General features: G+C 36.6%; 2 protein-coding genes across 3 annotated transcripts in view; one reads left to right on the top strand and one right to left on the bottom strand.

Moving 5' to 3' along the window:
- The first annotated feature begins 1,777 nt into the window (after nt 1-1,777).
- On the top strand, nt 1,778-9,766 carry itgb1bp1 (integrin beta 1 binding protein 1). Its single transcript, XM_056476371.1, has 7 exons — nt 1,778-1,902; nt 3,761-3,890; nt 5,616-5,694; nt 5,774-5,904; nt 6,778-6,870; nt 8,634-8,783; nt 9,230-9,766. Exons 2-7 carry the CDS (start codon nt 3,819-3,821, stop codon nt 9,299-9,301), a joined length of 597 nt encoding a protein of 198 aa, XP_056332346.1. The 5' UTR covers nt 1,778-1,902; nt 3,761-3,818; the 3' UTR covers nt 9,302-9,766.
- A 118-nt stretch (nt 9,767-9,884) lies between these two features.
- Nucleotides 9,885-17,669, bottom strand: part of asap2a (ArfGAP with SH3 domain, ankyrin repeat and PH domain 2a) — a 126,223-nt gene continuing 118,438 nt past the window's right edge. The window contains exons 25-28 of one of the 2 annotated variants that reach the window (XM_056476370.1): nt 16,316-16,374; nt 16,113-16,192; nt 15,392-15,505; nt 9,885-13,071 (exon numbers count right to left, since the gene is read on the bottom strand). In XM_056476370.1, the coding sequence (XP_056332345.1) occupies nt 12,997-13,071; nt 15,392-15,505; nt 16,113-16,192; nt 16,316-16,374 (328 nt within the window). In that variant the 3' untranslated portion in view covers nt 9,885-12,996. Of the gene's footprint in view, nt 13,072-15,391; nt 15,506-16,112; nt 16,193-16,288; nt 16,375-17,669 lie in introns of both variants that reach the window. The other variant, XM_056476369.1, reaches the window with a different exon arrangement.

Below are 17,669 nucleotides of genomic sequence, written 5' to 3' on the forward strand. Positions count from 1 at the left end.
AAAGGTGCAAAGGTGCAATCTATGGGTGCAATGCGCGATTTCCGTGAAGCACTGTAGAATATCATAATAACATAATAATAAAAATAATTCTGTTAAGGATTTGGTTCACTGTAACGCTATCTTTTGAGTATATGAATTATGGCAACTTTGATTCTCAGTTTGACAAACTTTTGTATTCTATTTTGCATGCATAAACGTCTTATATCTCAGGCATATTATAGTACATTAATCTGTAAATAGCCTGTATATGATCTCTAAAAAGTGGTTCAGCTTAAGCCACCAGAGAGCAATGTAGTCACAACTTTGTGTCTTAAAATATAGGCTAAATCATTATATAATAGATAGCTAGACGTCTCGTGGTCCGCTTCGGTCCTCCGATACGTGGCCGCCATCTTAATCCGGTCATCAGTGAGCTTTAAACAGACGCAAACGAGCGGAGGAGCTGCTGTTTTCTCGGATATAAAATACAATATCGCTTATATTTATTAACTGATTATAATTTTATGGTGTGAAAAAAATCCAGTTACCTAGAAGAAGGCTTAAACTTGTAATGTGTATTTTATGGTATAAAGAGATGTATTATCAATAAATGTATCTCCTTTAACAGAAAACAGATTATAAAAAGTAATAAATCACACATTTCTATAATAGTACAAATTCTATACAATAATGTAGAATAAAATAATACATTATATCGAAAAGATTAATTAATAATAGCAAATAAAATATGAAATAGTATGTGTGTGCTATGTATAATCATAACTATTATTCGAGTATGAATAATACCAGTACACTATTTCATACACCAAATAAACGAATAAAAGGTCATTCCATTGGCAGTGACTGTTGCAGTTATAGGGTGTGGATAGGTGTGGAGAAAAAAAAAAATATATATATATATATGTTATAGGGTGTGGATAGGTGTGGGAAAAAAAAAAAAAAATATATATATATATATATATATATAGATAGATAGATAGATAGATAGATAGATAGATAGATAGATAGATAGATAGATAGATAGATAGATAGATATAAGGTTCGGGTATATATAATAAATAAGGTCCGGGTGGAGTAATATGTGTAGGTGTTTTATGTGTTTTAAAGGTATGTAAGTGTATGTATGTATGCTGTATTGAATGTTATGCCAGTGTCAAATATGAATTTTGGTTCAGAACCTCTGTGCAGACAATAAAGTAAATTAAAAGTACAGTAAAATATCATAATAGTAGTGGAATTACAACAAATGAAAAGACAGGCAGATAAATATTATGCAGCAGAATATTACAATAACAAAAATGTGTGTGTAGTGAGTGATAATATAATAAAATAACTACAATATAGTGTCTGTATATAGCTGTATAATAATGATAATTATTGTTATATATTATGATAATATAATACATCAATCAATGGATCAATTATTAAATGTAAACACTTTAGACTAAGTTTGTTGAGTTTGTGTTGTTTTGAGTTTGTGTTCAGTTTGGTAATGTGGTGCATCGTTATTTTGTGGAAGATAGACTCAACTAATAATAAGAAAGAAAAAAAAGATGATTGATAATGCCAACCAAATGTTGATTTAATTTAATTAATACGAGTTCACTGATGAAGAACATGTATTTTTTTTAAATATTAGAGTAGTATACATTTTATACTTTTTATTGGAAATAGTAGTCAGTTGAATATCCTTTTCAAACACTACAGTACAGAGCATTTCTAGCGCGCGTCTCCTTTAAGAGGTGCTGGGTGGAGCCGTACAGGAAGTGAAGTGTCAACGCGAGTCTCGTCAAAACACAAGAGAACGAGAGAGAGGGAGTGCTGTTGATGGTCGCTTTGATGAACATACTTATAAATCACTCTTACAGCCCTACACCGCTGCATAGTGAACTCAGAATAGAGGTATGCCCAGTGTGCTTCTTTACCAACTTCAGATTATCCACTTTTCTCTATGAATGCAAACATACGGCCAAAAAAACAGCCCTTTACCCTGGCGTTAGTCAGGCTGGACGGTGGGCGCTGCTGAATGTTTATCCTAGCAACGACTGTCCGTTACTTTAGGGCGGTTTTCATGAACGGTGGGCTGTCGGTCAGCTCGAGCCGAGCGCTGGTTCCGGGCCGTTAGACGAACCGAGAGCCTGACTGTCGATTCATAGAAACTTGCTGAAAGTTTGGTAACTTACCCTTGTTTTTAGGGGCGTGGGCTCGTGGAGCTCCTGAACCCCGAGAATGTGTCCACGCGGCTTCTTTTGCGCTACTGATCTAGAACGTAATTTATCCAAATTTAGAAGCAGAAATATTGCAACTTGTGCTTTAGGCATTCATTTACACTTTTTGGATATCTGTTATTGGTCCGAATTAACATGGCAGACTGTTTTATGAAACATTTTTTTTCGATAGAAACCGCATAGATTAAATTGCCAAACTTTGTTTTAATGAGATAATGTTTCGTTCATTTCATATCACCCAAGAATTCACAGAATTTCTTATTATATATCATATATTGTATATAATATAGTTAATGTTTCAAACGTACTGCATATATATATATATATATATATATATATATATATATATATATATATATATATATATATGTATATGTATATATATATATATATATATATATATATATATAACTGAGAGATAACCAAGTGGGAGTAAATGGACAGTTTAAAATGATTAACATAAATTAGTCAGACTTATAAATGCAAAAAGTATTTATTTACCCCTTTTATTTAATGGCATTAAGACATTTTAGACAGAAACTGTTTACATTCATTAGATTAATAAATGATATATGATTAAAAAAAAGTAACTTTACATGTATATTCCACATATTTACCAAAATATAAGGAAATAAAATTCTATAATATAATAATAAATAATATAATTTGTAAATGTATGGGAATGCTACATGTCATACTTCAAATATACATAGGTTTTATTAGATACTAACGTATTTATATAAATAAAGAGTGGTGTTTAGTAAATCCAAAAAACTATTTAAATGTCCCTCTAAATAGTGGTTATATTTAATCCCTAAATATCAAATTTTATTTAAAAATGGTCTTAATAATCATATTTTATATAATTATAAATAAAATGTTTTATTATGTTTAGATGAGTCAAGATGAGAGATGTCATGCATCAAATTAAGTGATTTTTATATAGGCCTACATAAAAAGCACATTGAATGTCTAGTATTTCCAATCATGTAAAAATGAATATTTAGCCATGTACCTGTAAAAAAATATATGATTTAAGTGATTATGCTACATTATTTTTAAATAATTGAAAACTTGCTAACAAATTGGTCAAATGTAGTAGTTTGAAGGATAATGGATTAACAAATAAATAATTCAATGTTAAACGTAATCTTTATTTTGGGAGTGTCGTTTTTATAAGGAGTCTTTAATATTTTACTAAATGATTCTTGTTCTATGCCTGACAAGAATATTCTGGGGTATATTAACCTTTTTCATTGACCAGTATGTTTTTAAAGTGTCTTGAAGTCTAACTTCAGTAGTAGATGAGAATGGGTCAAAACTGAGCTTACAAGGCCTGGAAAGTTATGAAAATGTTTTATGGTATTTATTTATTCATTAAATTGTTTCATTTTCTGTGGTCCAAAATATGTTTTTGCTGAATACTACACTTATTCTTATTTATTTCTATTTACGCTGTTAAACAAAACAAAAACAAACAAACAATTAGTGTGTTTTTGTTTGAATGAACTGTCTGAAATGAATCCCCTCAGAGTCTGCTGCCATCTGCTGGTAAGCTGGGGAACTGCAGCGCTGGCGTCATGGTGAAGGATGTTTCGAAAGGTCAAGAAGCGCCACAGCAGCAGCAGCTCCCAGAGCAGTGAGATTAGCACCAAGAGCAAGGTCAGTTCACCACGCACACATTATAGCCAAAAACAGTGACTGAATCTCCATTTGCACATTTCTACTAAGTTTAGAAAGCACACAGGGTTATGAAAATTATGAACTTCTAAGTATGAATTGGAGTCATTATGCCAGTACAGGAATTTACGGTTTCACTAGGGTTGTGTGTCATTGATGAATATTTTCTAATTCTCTTTAAAGATATTGACAGTTAATCTACACATTGCTCTATGGTAGTGGTTCCCAAAGTGGGGGTCGCAGGACAATGACCAGGGATTGCGTGGTGAATTCTAAAAGTCAGATCAATTTCAGGCCCCGTTTACACTAAGAACGAAAACAATCCACGTCCACAGTGGCATTTCATCTAACATTTCTGAACAGTTCTCAGTCCACACTAAAAACACGCATCACATGACCATACACACTCTGTCACTCTGTCTCTGAATGTGGGGGTCGCCAGTCATTGGCATTGTTATTTTGGGGGTTGCGGGCTGAAAAGTTTGGTTACCCCAGTTCTATGGCACTATATATCTTAGTCTTAATAAAAGAGTCATTGATTTTCAAAACTGCTGATTCATTCAGAATAAAACAACTATCATGCTACATTAGAGCTTCTGCAGGCTCTTTCAAAGTCCACAGAAAGACAATTTCAATACTATATTACAATACTATATCACCAAAAAAATGAAAATTCTGTGATTAATTACTCGCTTTCATGTCATTTTAATCCCCTGGTACATCCGTTCATATGCAGAATAGAACAAAGGAAGATATTTTTGATGAAATCCAAGAGCATACCTGCCAACATTTGTCTCGGGAGACTGTTGTGGCGGGGACCGTGGTTTGTGGCGTTAACAGTACAATGGACCAGGTTTCAGGCAGCGGCGGCGATCGGATACTATATGAATTTGACTATTGTTGGAGACTGTACCAAAAAGATGAGGACTGGACGGGTGAAATTATGAGAGTTTTCCGAGAGAAATGACAAAGCGGTAGGGTGGCAGGAGATGGATGTGAAATATGGGAGATTCCCAGGAAAAACGGGATTGTATGTCCAAGAGCTCTCTGACCCACTGTAGACAGCAATGCTCACAAGATATTCAAAGTCCACAAAAGGAGACAAAAATGGTGTAAAAACCTTCAATGTGACTGAAGTGCTCCCAAGAATGTGTGCTGAAAAAAACTGTCAAATCAACTCTGTCTATTCTGTCAGATCAGGTCATTAACTGCAGGCAATGCAACGCTTGTGTGGTGCACTGCAGACTGATGGCAATATGTTGGATTAACTGTAGTAAACGTGCACCCTGAAAAGGGAGAGAAAATATTGGTGAACAAAGTCCTATTTCATTTTGTTTTTTGGCACACACAAGTGTTTTTTGGAGCATCTAAAATATCTTCATTTGTGGAATTCCCATATATCTCTGGGGACAGAATTGACTTGGTGAGTAAATAATAAAAATATTTAGATTTTAGGTTTTCATTTTTGCCCAACTTATTGAAAAAAAGTGCTCAGAGTGCTTTAGAAAGTGTTTTCATACTAAAAATTTGTGGCTGTAGTTCCTTTTTTCCATCTTATCCAAATTTAATTTCAATTATAACCAGCACAAATGAGATCTAATTTCATAAATGGTGTTAAATGTCCTAAATCTGAGCCGCAGATCCGCTATATAGTGGGAGTAAATGAATTACTTAAAAGTCTTGATTAACTAATCTTTCTTTGTTCAGTCAGTAGATTCCAGTTTGGGAGGCCTGTCTAGGTCGAGCACAGTCGCCAGCCTTGATACAGACTCCACCAAGAGCTCAAGTTAGTCCCCGATGTTTTAACTCCTGGTTAGACATTTGACTTTCTTCAAGAGTTGATCTTTATTTTGCTCAATCCTTAGGTAACGCTGTGTCTGACGCCTGTGCTGAGTTCAGAGTCAAGTATGTGGGAGCCATTGAGAAGCTGCAGTTTGACATGAGCAAAACCCTGCAGGAGCCGCTGGACCTCATCAACTACATTGATGCAGCTCAGGTATGCAGGTTTGGTTTTATTCATAAGCATGGGACATTTTTTATTTGTACACATCAGAACTTAGTCAAAAAAAGGTACATTTGGTTGTTTTGGTTTAGGCATGGGTATAATATTCTGACAGTATGATAACCTTGGATAAAAATATCACGGTTTGACTGTGATTAATGCTATAAAATATATTTTTTCTAAATCTCTGGGTCAAAAACAAAAACCTTTTTTCCCTTTTGAACACAATAAAATTGTATTTTAAGAAACATTTTAAATATTTCTGACAGTAAACATGTCAGGTTAAATTATTGATGTTATAATAAAATATAATAATTTGACTTCTTCTGTCTTCATTAGTTTCAAAAACACAATCTAAAACTGCATCTTTGGATATCTTTTCTGCTAGAGATACAGTTGTCCTTAAAAAACTAAAACGTAAACAAAATACATATACCTTACATATACCCAAGGAACGGTTTAGCAGAAAATCTTGGTGGTTTTAAAACCTTGATTTTTCCAAACCCGCGATATACCTTGAAAACGGTTATTGTTCCATGCATATTATGGTTACACCTTGCATGTATACTACTTCTGCTTCTTTGACCTGTGAAAATCCTGTATTTGGAAACCTCTCCTGTACACCTGGTATATTCATCATGTTTTGTTAATGGTACAGATTGGAACCTTACCCAAGGTGGTAATAAAAATGGTTAGGTAAGCAACAGTGGAAAAGCCCCAAAAATGTACAGATGTACCATGCAGTGGAAATGCTCCTTAATATCCCATAAAATCCACATATAGACTTTCATTTCATTCAGTATTTCATACCATGCTTTGTGTCTGAATCAATTTTAAAACCTGTTTATTCCTTTATTCTCTGTAAAGCAAGATGGAAAACTGCCGTTTGTGCCTGGAGACGAGGAGATGATTCTGGGAGTTTCCAAGTATGGAGTTAAAGTGGCCTCTTTGGACCAGTGTGTGAGTTGATATCATTCTTAATATTCCTAATAATATCAACACTTTTATTCAAAGCAAATCACATATACACACATAACATGAACACACAAACCTGAGCAGTGGGATGCTCAGGAAGAAATTGGTGCTTTGCTCAAGAGACTCACCTCAGCTGTAGTAGTTGAGGGTGGAAGAGTGTACTGGTTATGGTTATTCACACCCCCAAAGTACAACTTCCTAACTATTAGGCCACGGCTGATTCTTTTGCATTTATACATGAAATGTTGAATGTAAAAAGCATTTTGATTTATAAAATAATTAACAATATTACAATATCACTACATATCTCTAGAATGCATTTCTGAAGTGTGCTTTACACGAGTGGGCTTAACAAACCACCTGTAAAAACACTCTCTTCTCTAAATGCACCAGACATTTTCTCATTTCACTCCATTTCACAGGGACTATAAATGTTTAATTGTGCACGTATTAAAAATCATGTTGCACTACTTTCTCAACCTTAAATACCTCTTTTGCACAAAATCTTGCACAATCTTGTTTTTTTTTAGTTTTAAGTACTGAAATATAGTCTGTCTTGGGTTATGTGCATTGGTTTAAAATTGCTCTTACATTCAGTGTTGTTCATGTGTATGATAGCTTGTTTATGTAGCACTGCTGTCCTGTGTAGGGTTTTAACGTTATCACTACTTCTATCAATACCACTTATCGGTTCAATACTTTAACGGTTCTCTTATCGGTACTTTTTGTAGTGTTTTATTTTTTATGAAAAAACTAATTGAACAGAATTAACAACACTTTATTTTATTATTACGGTTTAATGTAAAATAAAACGAAACCAATAATTTTAAAACACTTTTTTTTTTCCTGTAAAATAATGCACAATGGTTTGAAGGAAAATGACGTTTTTAACCATTCTTCTGGAGAAACATCAACACGTTTGACTTTTCTGGCAGAAGTCGGGACTTTTCTTGGTTTTTTGTGCTCCCTGCAGTTGAAAATAACCTCTTTGAGTTGCAAAATGCAGTTAAATTAGTTAATGCTTATGATTTTTCATTAACACCTTCACATAAATGAGTTAACTGTGTTTTGGGAGTTTTTAATTTAAGCATAGTTTATTATTAGGCTATTCATAGACTATATCTGTAAATACAGCTGATGTAAAAGCATTTTTAATGTTTAAGATTTATTTAGGCTACTGCAGAAAAAAAAAAAAAAGACTGTTTTCCTTGCAACCGTGTGTGTGTGTGTGTGTGTGTGTGTGTGTGTGTGTGTGTGTGTGTGTGTGTGTGTGTGTGTGTGTGTGTGTGTGTTATTAAACTATTAATATTATACTAATTTAGGTGATTGACTGCTGGCATAACGATGTGGATGATGTAATGTTACCGTCAGTAGCTAGGCAGTAAAAAACTCTTCATTGCAGGTAATTCACTATTGAAAGATACTTTCACTTAGCCAGATTGCTCGTGTTTCCACTTAAACATGAAAACAACTTGTTGCATTAGGCATTGTCGCTGTTCCCTCGAGAAATACAACCCATTTGGTTCACTTCACAAGCTTACGAGCTGTATGTGTGTGTGAGCCTGTGTCGCCAGCTTAGTGCGCGTGCACAGCCGAGAACTGTGAAGGCCTTTATAATTGACGCACTCCCCGGAAACATGAGCATTTCTTATGTGAGATTGTTAACTGTACAGACAAGCACAAGACAAGCAGATAAGCAGGATTGAAATATAATGGCATGTCTGTTGATGTGGTCTCTCTCTTCTCAGGATGTGCTCCACCGTCACCCCCTCTACCTGATTGTCCGTATGCTCTGCTATGATGATGGTCTGGGTGCTGGAAAAAACCTGCTGGCACTGAAGACCACCGATACCAAGCAGGAGGAGTGCAGCATCTGGGTGTATCAGTGCAGCAGTGCGGTGAGATATCTCAGACTTTCTCAATGCATATCGTGTTTTACAATGAGGACAACCGCTATGTATCTAACAACACACACATCTTTGCACACAAGAACATCGTATGTGTTGTTAGAGACATGTCAAAGTGTTCATATTGTGCTGCATAATACTATTGTTGCAGGATTATGATTAAATACAGGGATAGGATTAAGGTTGGGTTACGGTACGGGGTACTTTAACTACACAAATGGCAGGCAAGTGTTACCATGGGTAGTGTAACAATTAAACAATTACATAAAACAATTAAGTTGTACCCCCCCCCCCCCCCCCCCCCCGCAAAAAAACCCTCGAAAATTGTTGATTTGGCTCATTTTAAATAAGCAGTTTGATCAACCAGCAAAGGTATTTTTTTTTTTGAGTGTTTGTTATGGACTGTTAATGTGACTCTGGCATTCTGTGTCCTATAGGAACATGCCCAGGCCATCTGTAAAGTTCTGTCCAGCTCATTTGACTGTGCTCTGGCCTCAGAGAAGCCCTGATGTCTGTTCGGGACGCTCCACCTTCAGGAGGACGTCTGCTTGATGAAGGTGTCCTTTTTTTTTTTTAAATGGATCTGACACAAATGCTGGAATTTGTCTCACTTTGATTTAATGTTAGTACTGCCGTTCGTTCGGCTTCTCATCCACGTTTACCCCATGTTTACTCCTAACGCCCCCATCACCCCAAGTTTAGGCCGTGTCTATGTTTGCTAATTTAATCTTATTTAATGTAAATATACAGAGCACATTTCCCACAGCAGGCCAGCAAATCTGTGATTTCTTGAGCTCCAGTGGGATTTGTGGAAATCATGGTACATTTAATGATAGTGTGGAACACAATGATGCTGTAAAACCCCCGAGTCTTCTGTGCCCTGTTCGTGTACGTGCCCCTTTTTGTTGTTCTGGTCCAGTTGGGATGGGATCAGCCAATATGGTACAATAAATCAATGCAGATGTGAATCTCTACCCATATAGTTGCTTTGTTTTTTCCCCGGCCACTAGATGTCAGTGCTCCTGTATCTATTATGTTCTATTATCCACTCAGGCATCTACACTCTGTTTATCACTGAACAGGATAACGGCGTTTATTCATTCCAGTTTTCCCATTTATTTGTACATATATGATTTATATATTAGCATCAAAGATGTTTATGGTGAAGGGGTGAGTAGTTAAACGTGTACTGTAACAGTCTTATCTACGTCAACACATCAGTCAGGATCAGTTTAGCTCTTTGTTTACAATTAAATATGCACAAAGCAAAAAGTCTACAGTTATTTACAATCACAGCGGGCCGTATACATTCTGGCCTGAGCTCAATCAAGACTAACATGACCGTAATTTAAAGTTACACAACAGACTCGAAGTTGCTCTGCAACCACATCAAACACTCGTGACAGAAAACGCTCTGCTGTGTTACTCCTGCACACAATCACTGATGGATGAGCTTTACAAAGGATTAAGAGAAGTGATGGGAGAGATTTCATTGCCTCTGGAAGACAATTAGAGCACTAGAGAGAGTTATTACTGCTACAGGGAACAACCGTCTGGACACACCAAAACTGTCAAGTGGAAACTAGCTGTCATTCACACCTTATAATCGGTTCAAATTAAAACATCGTTGAGTGTGCAAGAGCATCTTAAAAGACTGTCACTCCCAAATCTATTTAAAATGCTGTCATGTGCTCACCTTCATGCCATTTCAACATGTATGGCTTTTATTCTCTTCCATTGAACCAGTGAGGAGGATTATTGAACAATGTCAAGAGTGCTTTATTTATTTAGTATGATTGATTGATTGAACATGTGCTACATTCTGTGTTCCATCCAAGTTTCTCACCCTGTGGAGTTCTTCAACCACAATCGTCAAACCAAAGGTGAATCCAAATTCAAAGGTGCCGTCGCTGATTTGACCTTATTTGAAAATGACAGTGACTGCGTTTGTATGGACATCAGTAATCTAGTTATTTGCCTTAATTTGAATAAGACAATAATAAATGTACATGCGTTGCTATGTGAATGTTTCTTTCATGATCGTGTTTTACATGTTACAGCACATCATTCAATTAACATCACCGCATCACCAGGCTATCCGCATTTCCTCTGGAGTTTCATGTAGTTTCAGTTTTATTTTGTGGATTTAACTGCAGTTTGGCACTTTCACTTTCATTCAGGAACATTTCATGCATGCCCCCTGTGACAAAACAGATATTGGATGCGACTATCAACTGCTGGAAGAGTGTAGTTTTAATGGAATTTCCTACCGCATTTCACGATGCAGATGTCTGTGGTCCTCACTGACTCAGTAGGTGCCAATAATAGTGTCCAACAGCCGTGTGTGTGTGTGTAGACTATTCTGTCATAAAATGTGGCAAAGTCCTACACGACAGTAATAGTTTGCGGTGTTTACATGTCTGTACTGCACTTCAATAATGCCACTAAAAATCAGCATACTCCACATGTCTTCCTTCAATTTCCCTTTAGTTCGATTATGACTTTAGTCGGATCAAATCAATCAAAAATAGCTGTTTACATGGTAGACTCTTAATCAGAGTATTGTCTTAATCCTATTACTATCAAATTATTGGTGTCCATGTAAACGTACTCACGGAATGATTTTCAGAAAATAACTTAATTCGCTGTTACAATGATTGAATTGGATTCAAGACCATATTTAGAGAATTGGCTCAGAAAAGGTGCATGTTTCTGTTGCAAATGTTTCAGATATAAAAAGCAGAATTGTATGATTAAGTCACCATGAGCTTTTTTAAATATATTTTTGTTTCCTACATTGAATGGATTCTACATTTAGTTTGCGCATTGCTCAAAAGAAACACCAAAGTAAGGTACATGAGAATAAATGATGACACTTTTCCTTAACACTGTCCTATTCCTCATTTCAATTTACAGAAAGTCTTCAGACTTGGATTACATCAAGTTGAGCATTTAGAGCAGTGTTTCCCAACCATGTTCTTGGAGGCACACCAGCAGTACATATTTTGGATGTCTCCCTTATCTGACCCATCATCTTTAGGCTTTGAGTCTCTTCTAATGTTCTGATGAGTTGATTCAGGCGTGATTGATAATGTGTACTGTTCAGGAACAGAGTTGGGAAACACTGATATAGAGCACTCCTGACATTTTGTAAATAGAGTAAATCACAGGTGTCAAACTGAGTTCCTGGAGGGCCGCAGCTCTGCACAGTTTAGTTCCAACGCTAAATAAACACACCTGATCAAACTAATTGAGTCCTTCAGGCTTGTTTGAAACCTGCAGGCAAGTGTGTTGGAGCTAAACTGTGCAGGGCTCCAGGAACTTTGACCCTCCTGGAGTAAATGAATGAATTAGACTTTTTGGTCTGTCTCTTTAAGAAGAAACACTGAGAAATGACATCATTCAGCAGAACACTCGCACAATGAAGCAAGTTCTGCGGAAGATCTTTAAAATCAATAAGAGTCTAAAACAGAACAGCTCTGATTTATAAATACCTATACAGAAATAAAGCTCCTGGATGCTCTTCCTCTTTTCCCTGGAGAACGTTCACAACGCTCCAAAATCCCAGCAGCTTCAGGGTCAAGATTACTGTCATTTAATCTTCACGTTCCTCAGCCAGCGCAAAAGCACTCTTCAGTCTGTCAGTTTCTCCATCACAGTGCACTTCAGAGATTTCCCATGTGCGAGCGCTGGAGAAAACCTATTTCTGCACTCAGCACTGGGGCAGGTAGTGTGAAAATGGGGACATCAGTGCGCCCCTCCAAGGACAGACGGCTCCTGTAGCATGTTCCTGCTTTAGCACCATTAACAGAGCCGTCTTATCCAACAGAGTCCTCCAAAAAGGCTGTCATTTCACTCTTATCCTTCTGTCTTTCCCGGCCAGATGTGGAATGTGGGCAAATAAGACTAGATTCACAGATCTGTCTAAAGGAATAAGGATGTGAATGATCCTGAAATAAAACCTTCATCTTGGTGACATTCATTAGCATTGTGGTCATGATAAATTAAGTTCAAAAGTGCCTTTATTGCCCAGAAGGCTGATTTCTCCAGAGACAGGATTTGTGGAAGCTTGGTGAAGATACAGGCCTCACCATTAAGGGAAGAACAACGACGACGATGATGATGATGGCGGTGGTGGTGGTTAGTGAGGCCACACAGAGGCAGAGTAGTGCCGTCATCAGTTCAGTGTCTGATCTCTGGAGCTTCAGTCCATAATGAACTGCACAAACGTGACAGGAAACGCTCCTCTTCTCATTGGCTCTCCCTCAATGTGGCCCAGCTTTAAAATGAAAAAACAGTCAAGATAAAGTTGGTGAGTGGTCCTGATACTGCATGTACTGGTGTCAAAAATTATTCATTTAAACCCTTGGGGGAAATAAGAATTGAACACAAAGTCATGCATTGCTCAGGTGTGTTTTTTTCACAGCCTTCAACAGTGTAAAAATCTTGATGGTTCTATGGGTCTTGTCTATCTGATCTTTATTTTGTGTTCTCTATTGGATTCAAGTCAGGTGATTGACTGGGCCATTCTACAGCTTGATTTTCTTTCTCTGAAAGCATTTAAGAGTTACTTTGGCTGTGTTTTGGATCATTGTCTTGCTGAAATGTCTACCCTGGTGTCATCTTCATCATCCTGCTAATGTAGATGCTGGACTGAAGCAGCTAATATTCATTTATAATGACGAAAGCCAAAGAGTTTCTCTATTACTACTAAGAGATTTCAGCTGCTGTCTGGGCTTTCGCCGCCTTTCTACACCTCGCTTTATGTGTTCAATTCATTTTCCCTGCGTCATTTCATTTTATTACGCATAACTTAATTTGTAAACTAATTTGCATTTCTTTGAATATCTTTGCTTGTTACCAACATCCCATGATTTCAAGTCAACAGCACCTTTAGAAATATATTTTAAGAGAAAAATTGTCCCCCAATGTATTCACCGTATTCTCCGCGTACGAGCGGCCGCAGCCATCTGAATTATTTTGGCTCGAGACTTCCGGTCTCATTCACTTAAAAACAGCTCATTTGCTGCTTGGTGTTGCAAACTGATATTTTCTTATTATATTATTCTACTTTGTATTGTCGTGCAAACACTTGTCCTCAGGCAGCTGAATCGGAAGTTCTAAAACAATCGCAAAAACCCGCACCCTTCTGTGTTGAAGAATAAGGTCAATACTGGTCAGGATCTATAAATGAACACTCAAAGCACCAAATCTTACTAAATATATAAAACTGTGTTACAATTTGACAGATTACTTTATTATTATTATTATTATTATCATTATTATCATTTAAAAAAATGCAAAATGGAGCAAATATGGCAAATATTACATTCAAATTAAAGGCTGCATTTTCACAGTTTAGTTTACAGTATTAAATTTAATAATATAGTATAAAATAGTGTAACGTGTCTGTCTTTGGTTAAGAGAAATAAAATATTGGTTACATTCTGCTACTATTTAAATAAAACTATACAGTGAAATATGTATATAATATTCATTTTAGTCTAACAACCAATACATTACTTGAATTATGCAGAAAACCTCCAATTGTTTGCCGTTCAGTACACAAAAGTGAAGGTGATATTATTAATTAGGGTATCGTTACGTTCTTTTAGGAAAACAAATTAAGATATTTGAGATGAAATCCAAGAGCTCTCTGACCCTTCACAGACGACGAGGTTCCTAGGATGTTCAAAGCACAGAAAAGGAACCAAAGACATCGTCAACCATTCATGTGACTGATGCTTCAACTGTAGTCATGGAAAGCTTCAAGAACACTTTTGTGTTGTAGTAAATGCACATGCTGAGAAGAATCTGGTGAACAAACTCATTGTTACAATTCAGTGTAGGTGTTTTTGTGCACTTAAAGTGTTCTTGGAGCTTCATATGATTATAGATGAACCACTGAAGTCCCATGGAAGGAATTTGGGTCCTTTCTGGACTGTGAATGTCTCACTGCCCATGTTCTGTATATGGAGGATGAGGAAATCTGTCCATTATACAAACACAAGTGAGGATATTTTAGAGAAATCCCAAAGATTTCATGGGATTGGAATGACATGTGATTAAGTAACTACTAACAGAATATTAATAAGTAATAATATTACTAATAACTAATTATTTGACGCTTAATGTATGTGAAGCAAAACATTGAGGCATAATCTGGTAAATTCAGGTCACCAGCTGAATGATGCTGAGAGATCACACTTTTCAAAGCTACTTCTACAGTCTCTAAAGGGTTTAATACCTTTTCTAAATTATTTATTTTACCCACTGCCATCTATAGGGATTGCTTTTTAGGTCATTTTATCACATCAAATAAAGCCCAAGATCAGACAGAAGGAAATTCAGCACCGAGGTGGAAACGGCCTGAACACATTGATACATAAACAGTGCTGAAGTCTCACAGAGAGTTGCTCATTCATGATGAGCCTCGGTGGAGAGTGAATGACTAAACACAGCCGGTGCAAAGCAAAGCCATTTGCTGGAAAACAAGCAGCTGCTCTGTATTCAGCCTTCATTCAGATTATGCATTAACAGCCAGCCAATAATAGGGATGGAAATATGCTGAAGTGTGTAGCGCTCGCTCGCTCACTCACCCACCACTCCTGGTCCTCCTCTCCGTCCACCACGATGAGCTCTCCCTCAGAGAACGTCAGCTCGTCTGGGTTATCGGCCACACAGTTATACATGGCCTTCACACGCTTCGGCTTCTGTCAAACACAATAAAGCATAAAGTACACTTCATTTCGGTACATTAGGGTTACAGTCAGATGTACAGCTTTTTAAAATATTCTCCATGCACAAATACAGACCGTAAATCTGTTTAAAATGGACAACTATTAACCCTTTCACACATGTTTTGTTCTACAATAAATAATAAACTGCACACTAATCAGTTATAACCCTTTATTATTAATATACAATGTTTTCTTTAATGAAATCACATGGTGAAAGTTGTCTCAACAGCCAACTCTAGTGCAATGTTTCATTTGAGAACATTTTGATGCATTAATGTTCAGTATTTTTCATGAACTCATGAAGAACACTGAAATATTAATGCATGGAAATATTATAAAATGAAACAATATTGGCTGTGATGCCATACGGGAACTGTTTTAGTTCCACAAAGACTTCATCAGTGATCTGTAAACATTTTAATAATATAAAGAATCTTTTTCCTGCTATAAAGGATCTTTTATGGAGTGAAAATGTTTGAAGGGTGTTAAATATTCTTCATGGAACCTTCAATTCCAATAAAGAGCCTTCATTTTCAAGAGTGTGTATTCACATATGCAGAGTTTCCTCTGTTGAACATACCAGGTAAGTCTTCCTGGGCATGTGAGTCGCAGGCAGAGTTGGACCAGTGGTGTTTTGTGAGCCTCCTGGGACTTCTTTAGCTGTTCGACAACAACAAAACACGACAACATCACAGTTAACATTTCATTTTCAATTCAATAACACCCGCAGGTCTTCAATTAGAACAGTCCACTTACAGTTAACATGGTTTCTCTGACATCTACCTGGTCTCTCGATGGATCCGGAGCGCATCAGTGTGCTTTTGCTGAAGTTTTTGTCCGCACTGCAACCAACACCAGAGAAGAGATGTGAAGATTGGACACAAAGACTCTAATCCAAGTTCATTCAGTGGTTGTGTTTACAACGTCTCTGTGCGGTTATTTTGGGCATTCAAGACCAATGACATCTTCACTTGATTGAGAATATCCTGAAAACTATTGGCACACATGTGAAATAAGCAGTCTAATTTTCGGCTGACCAGTGCTGCTTCTGTAGAGATTCAGAAGTGTGAGCATCTAATGCTAAATTGGCAGGGGGATTCCTAAATGGTAGCAATCAAATCAGTTGACACTGGTTGGTCACATGACAGTATCAAGGTGCATGTAGTTTATCTACTGTAAATTTCACTGACATTACCAATGTTCATACTTCATATTAAAGGCTTTTTAACAGTCATGAAGTCAGTTTCAAACCAAATGTAACTAGTAAAGCTCTTAGACAAGCTTTATGATGACTTGAGAAAGCCTCGTCTGAAAGTTAAGTAGTTTTAAAGTTTAAAGAACAGAAGTAGATTTGAAGACGTTTGAAACAGTTATAACTATATAGGTGAGCATGTATCTAGTATGAATTTGCATGCTTCTAAAATAGTCTTAAGAAGAAGAAGACAAAAGAATAACAAGTTTATGTAGTATAACAGTATGTTGGCTTTCTCAAGCCATCATAATAAATACTGTGAGGTTTCAGAAGCCAATGGAAGCTTCTAATGGTGAAGTGATGACTCCATCAATTGGCGATCGGCTGTTTTACTTAAAATGCAGAACATATTGAGCTACACTACATGCTGTACTTTCTCCCATTGAAAGCAATGTACTACATTTAAATATTAAGGCACAATCTGAATTTTACCCCTTACCCCTACCCCTTGAAGGGTATCACGTGAAGGGGTAGGGGTGTCCCAATTTTCTTTAGCTTGAAAGCGTAGGGCTAAGGGGAAGGGCTAGATACCCCCTCAAATGGAGATTTTTCAGGACCACACTCGAAACCAAGGGGTACGAAAAATTTCCAGAATACACCAGCCACAACGGCAGAATAACTGCACCCGGAAGTCAGGAGATCCACAAATTAGCATTTTTTTGTCATTATGAATTTTACAACAAACAAACACATGTTTTAATACATTCATAACCACGTTCATGTTTTACCATCATGCTTTAAAAAAAATGTCTAAAATCTATAATCCCTAATAATCACTCCTGTACAGCAGTCCAACAACAGAAAAGTCTAATGGCTGGGAATGAGCTTTTTACAGTGTCTGCTATAATGTTAATGTTGTTTTCTTGTGTTTACATAGATTCAAGA

This window comes from Danio aesculapii, chromosome 17, assembly GCF_903798145.1.
Source record: "Danio aesculapii chromosome 17, fDanAes4.1, whole genome shotgun sequence".
NCBI lineage: Eukaryota > Metazoa > Chordata > Actinopteri > Cypriniformes > Danionidae > Danio > Danio aesculapii.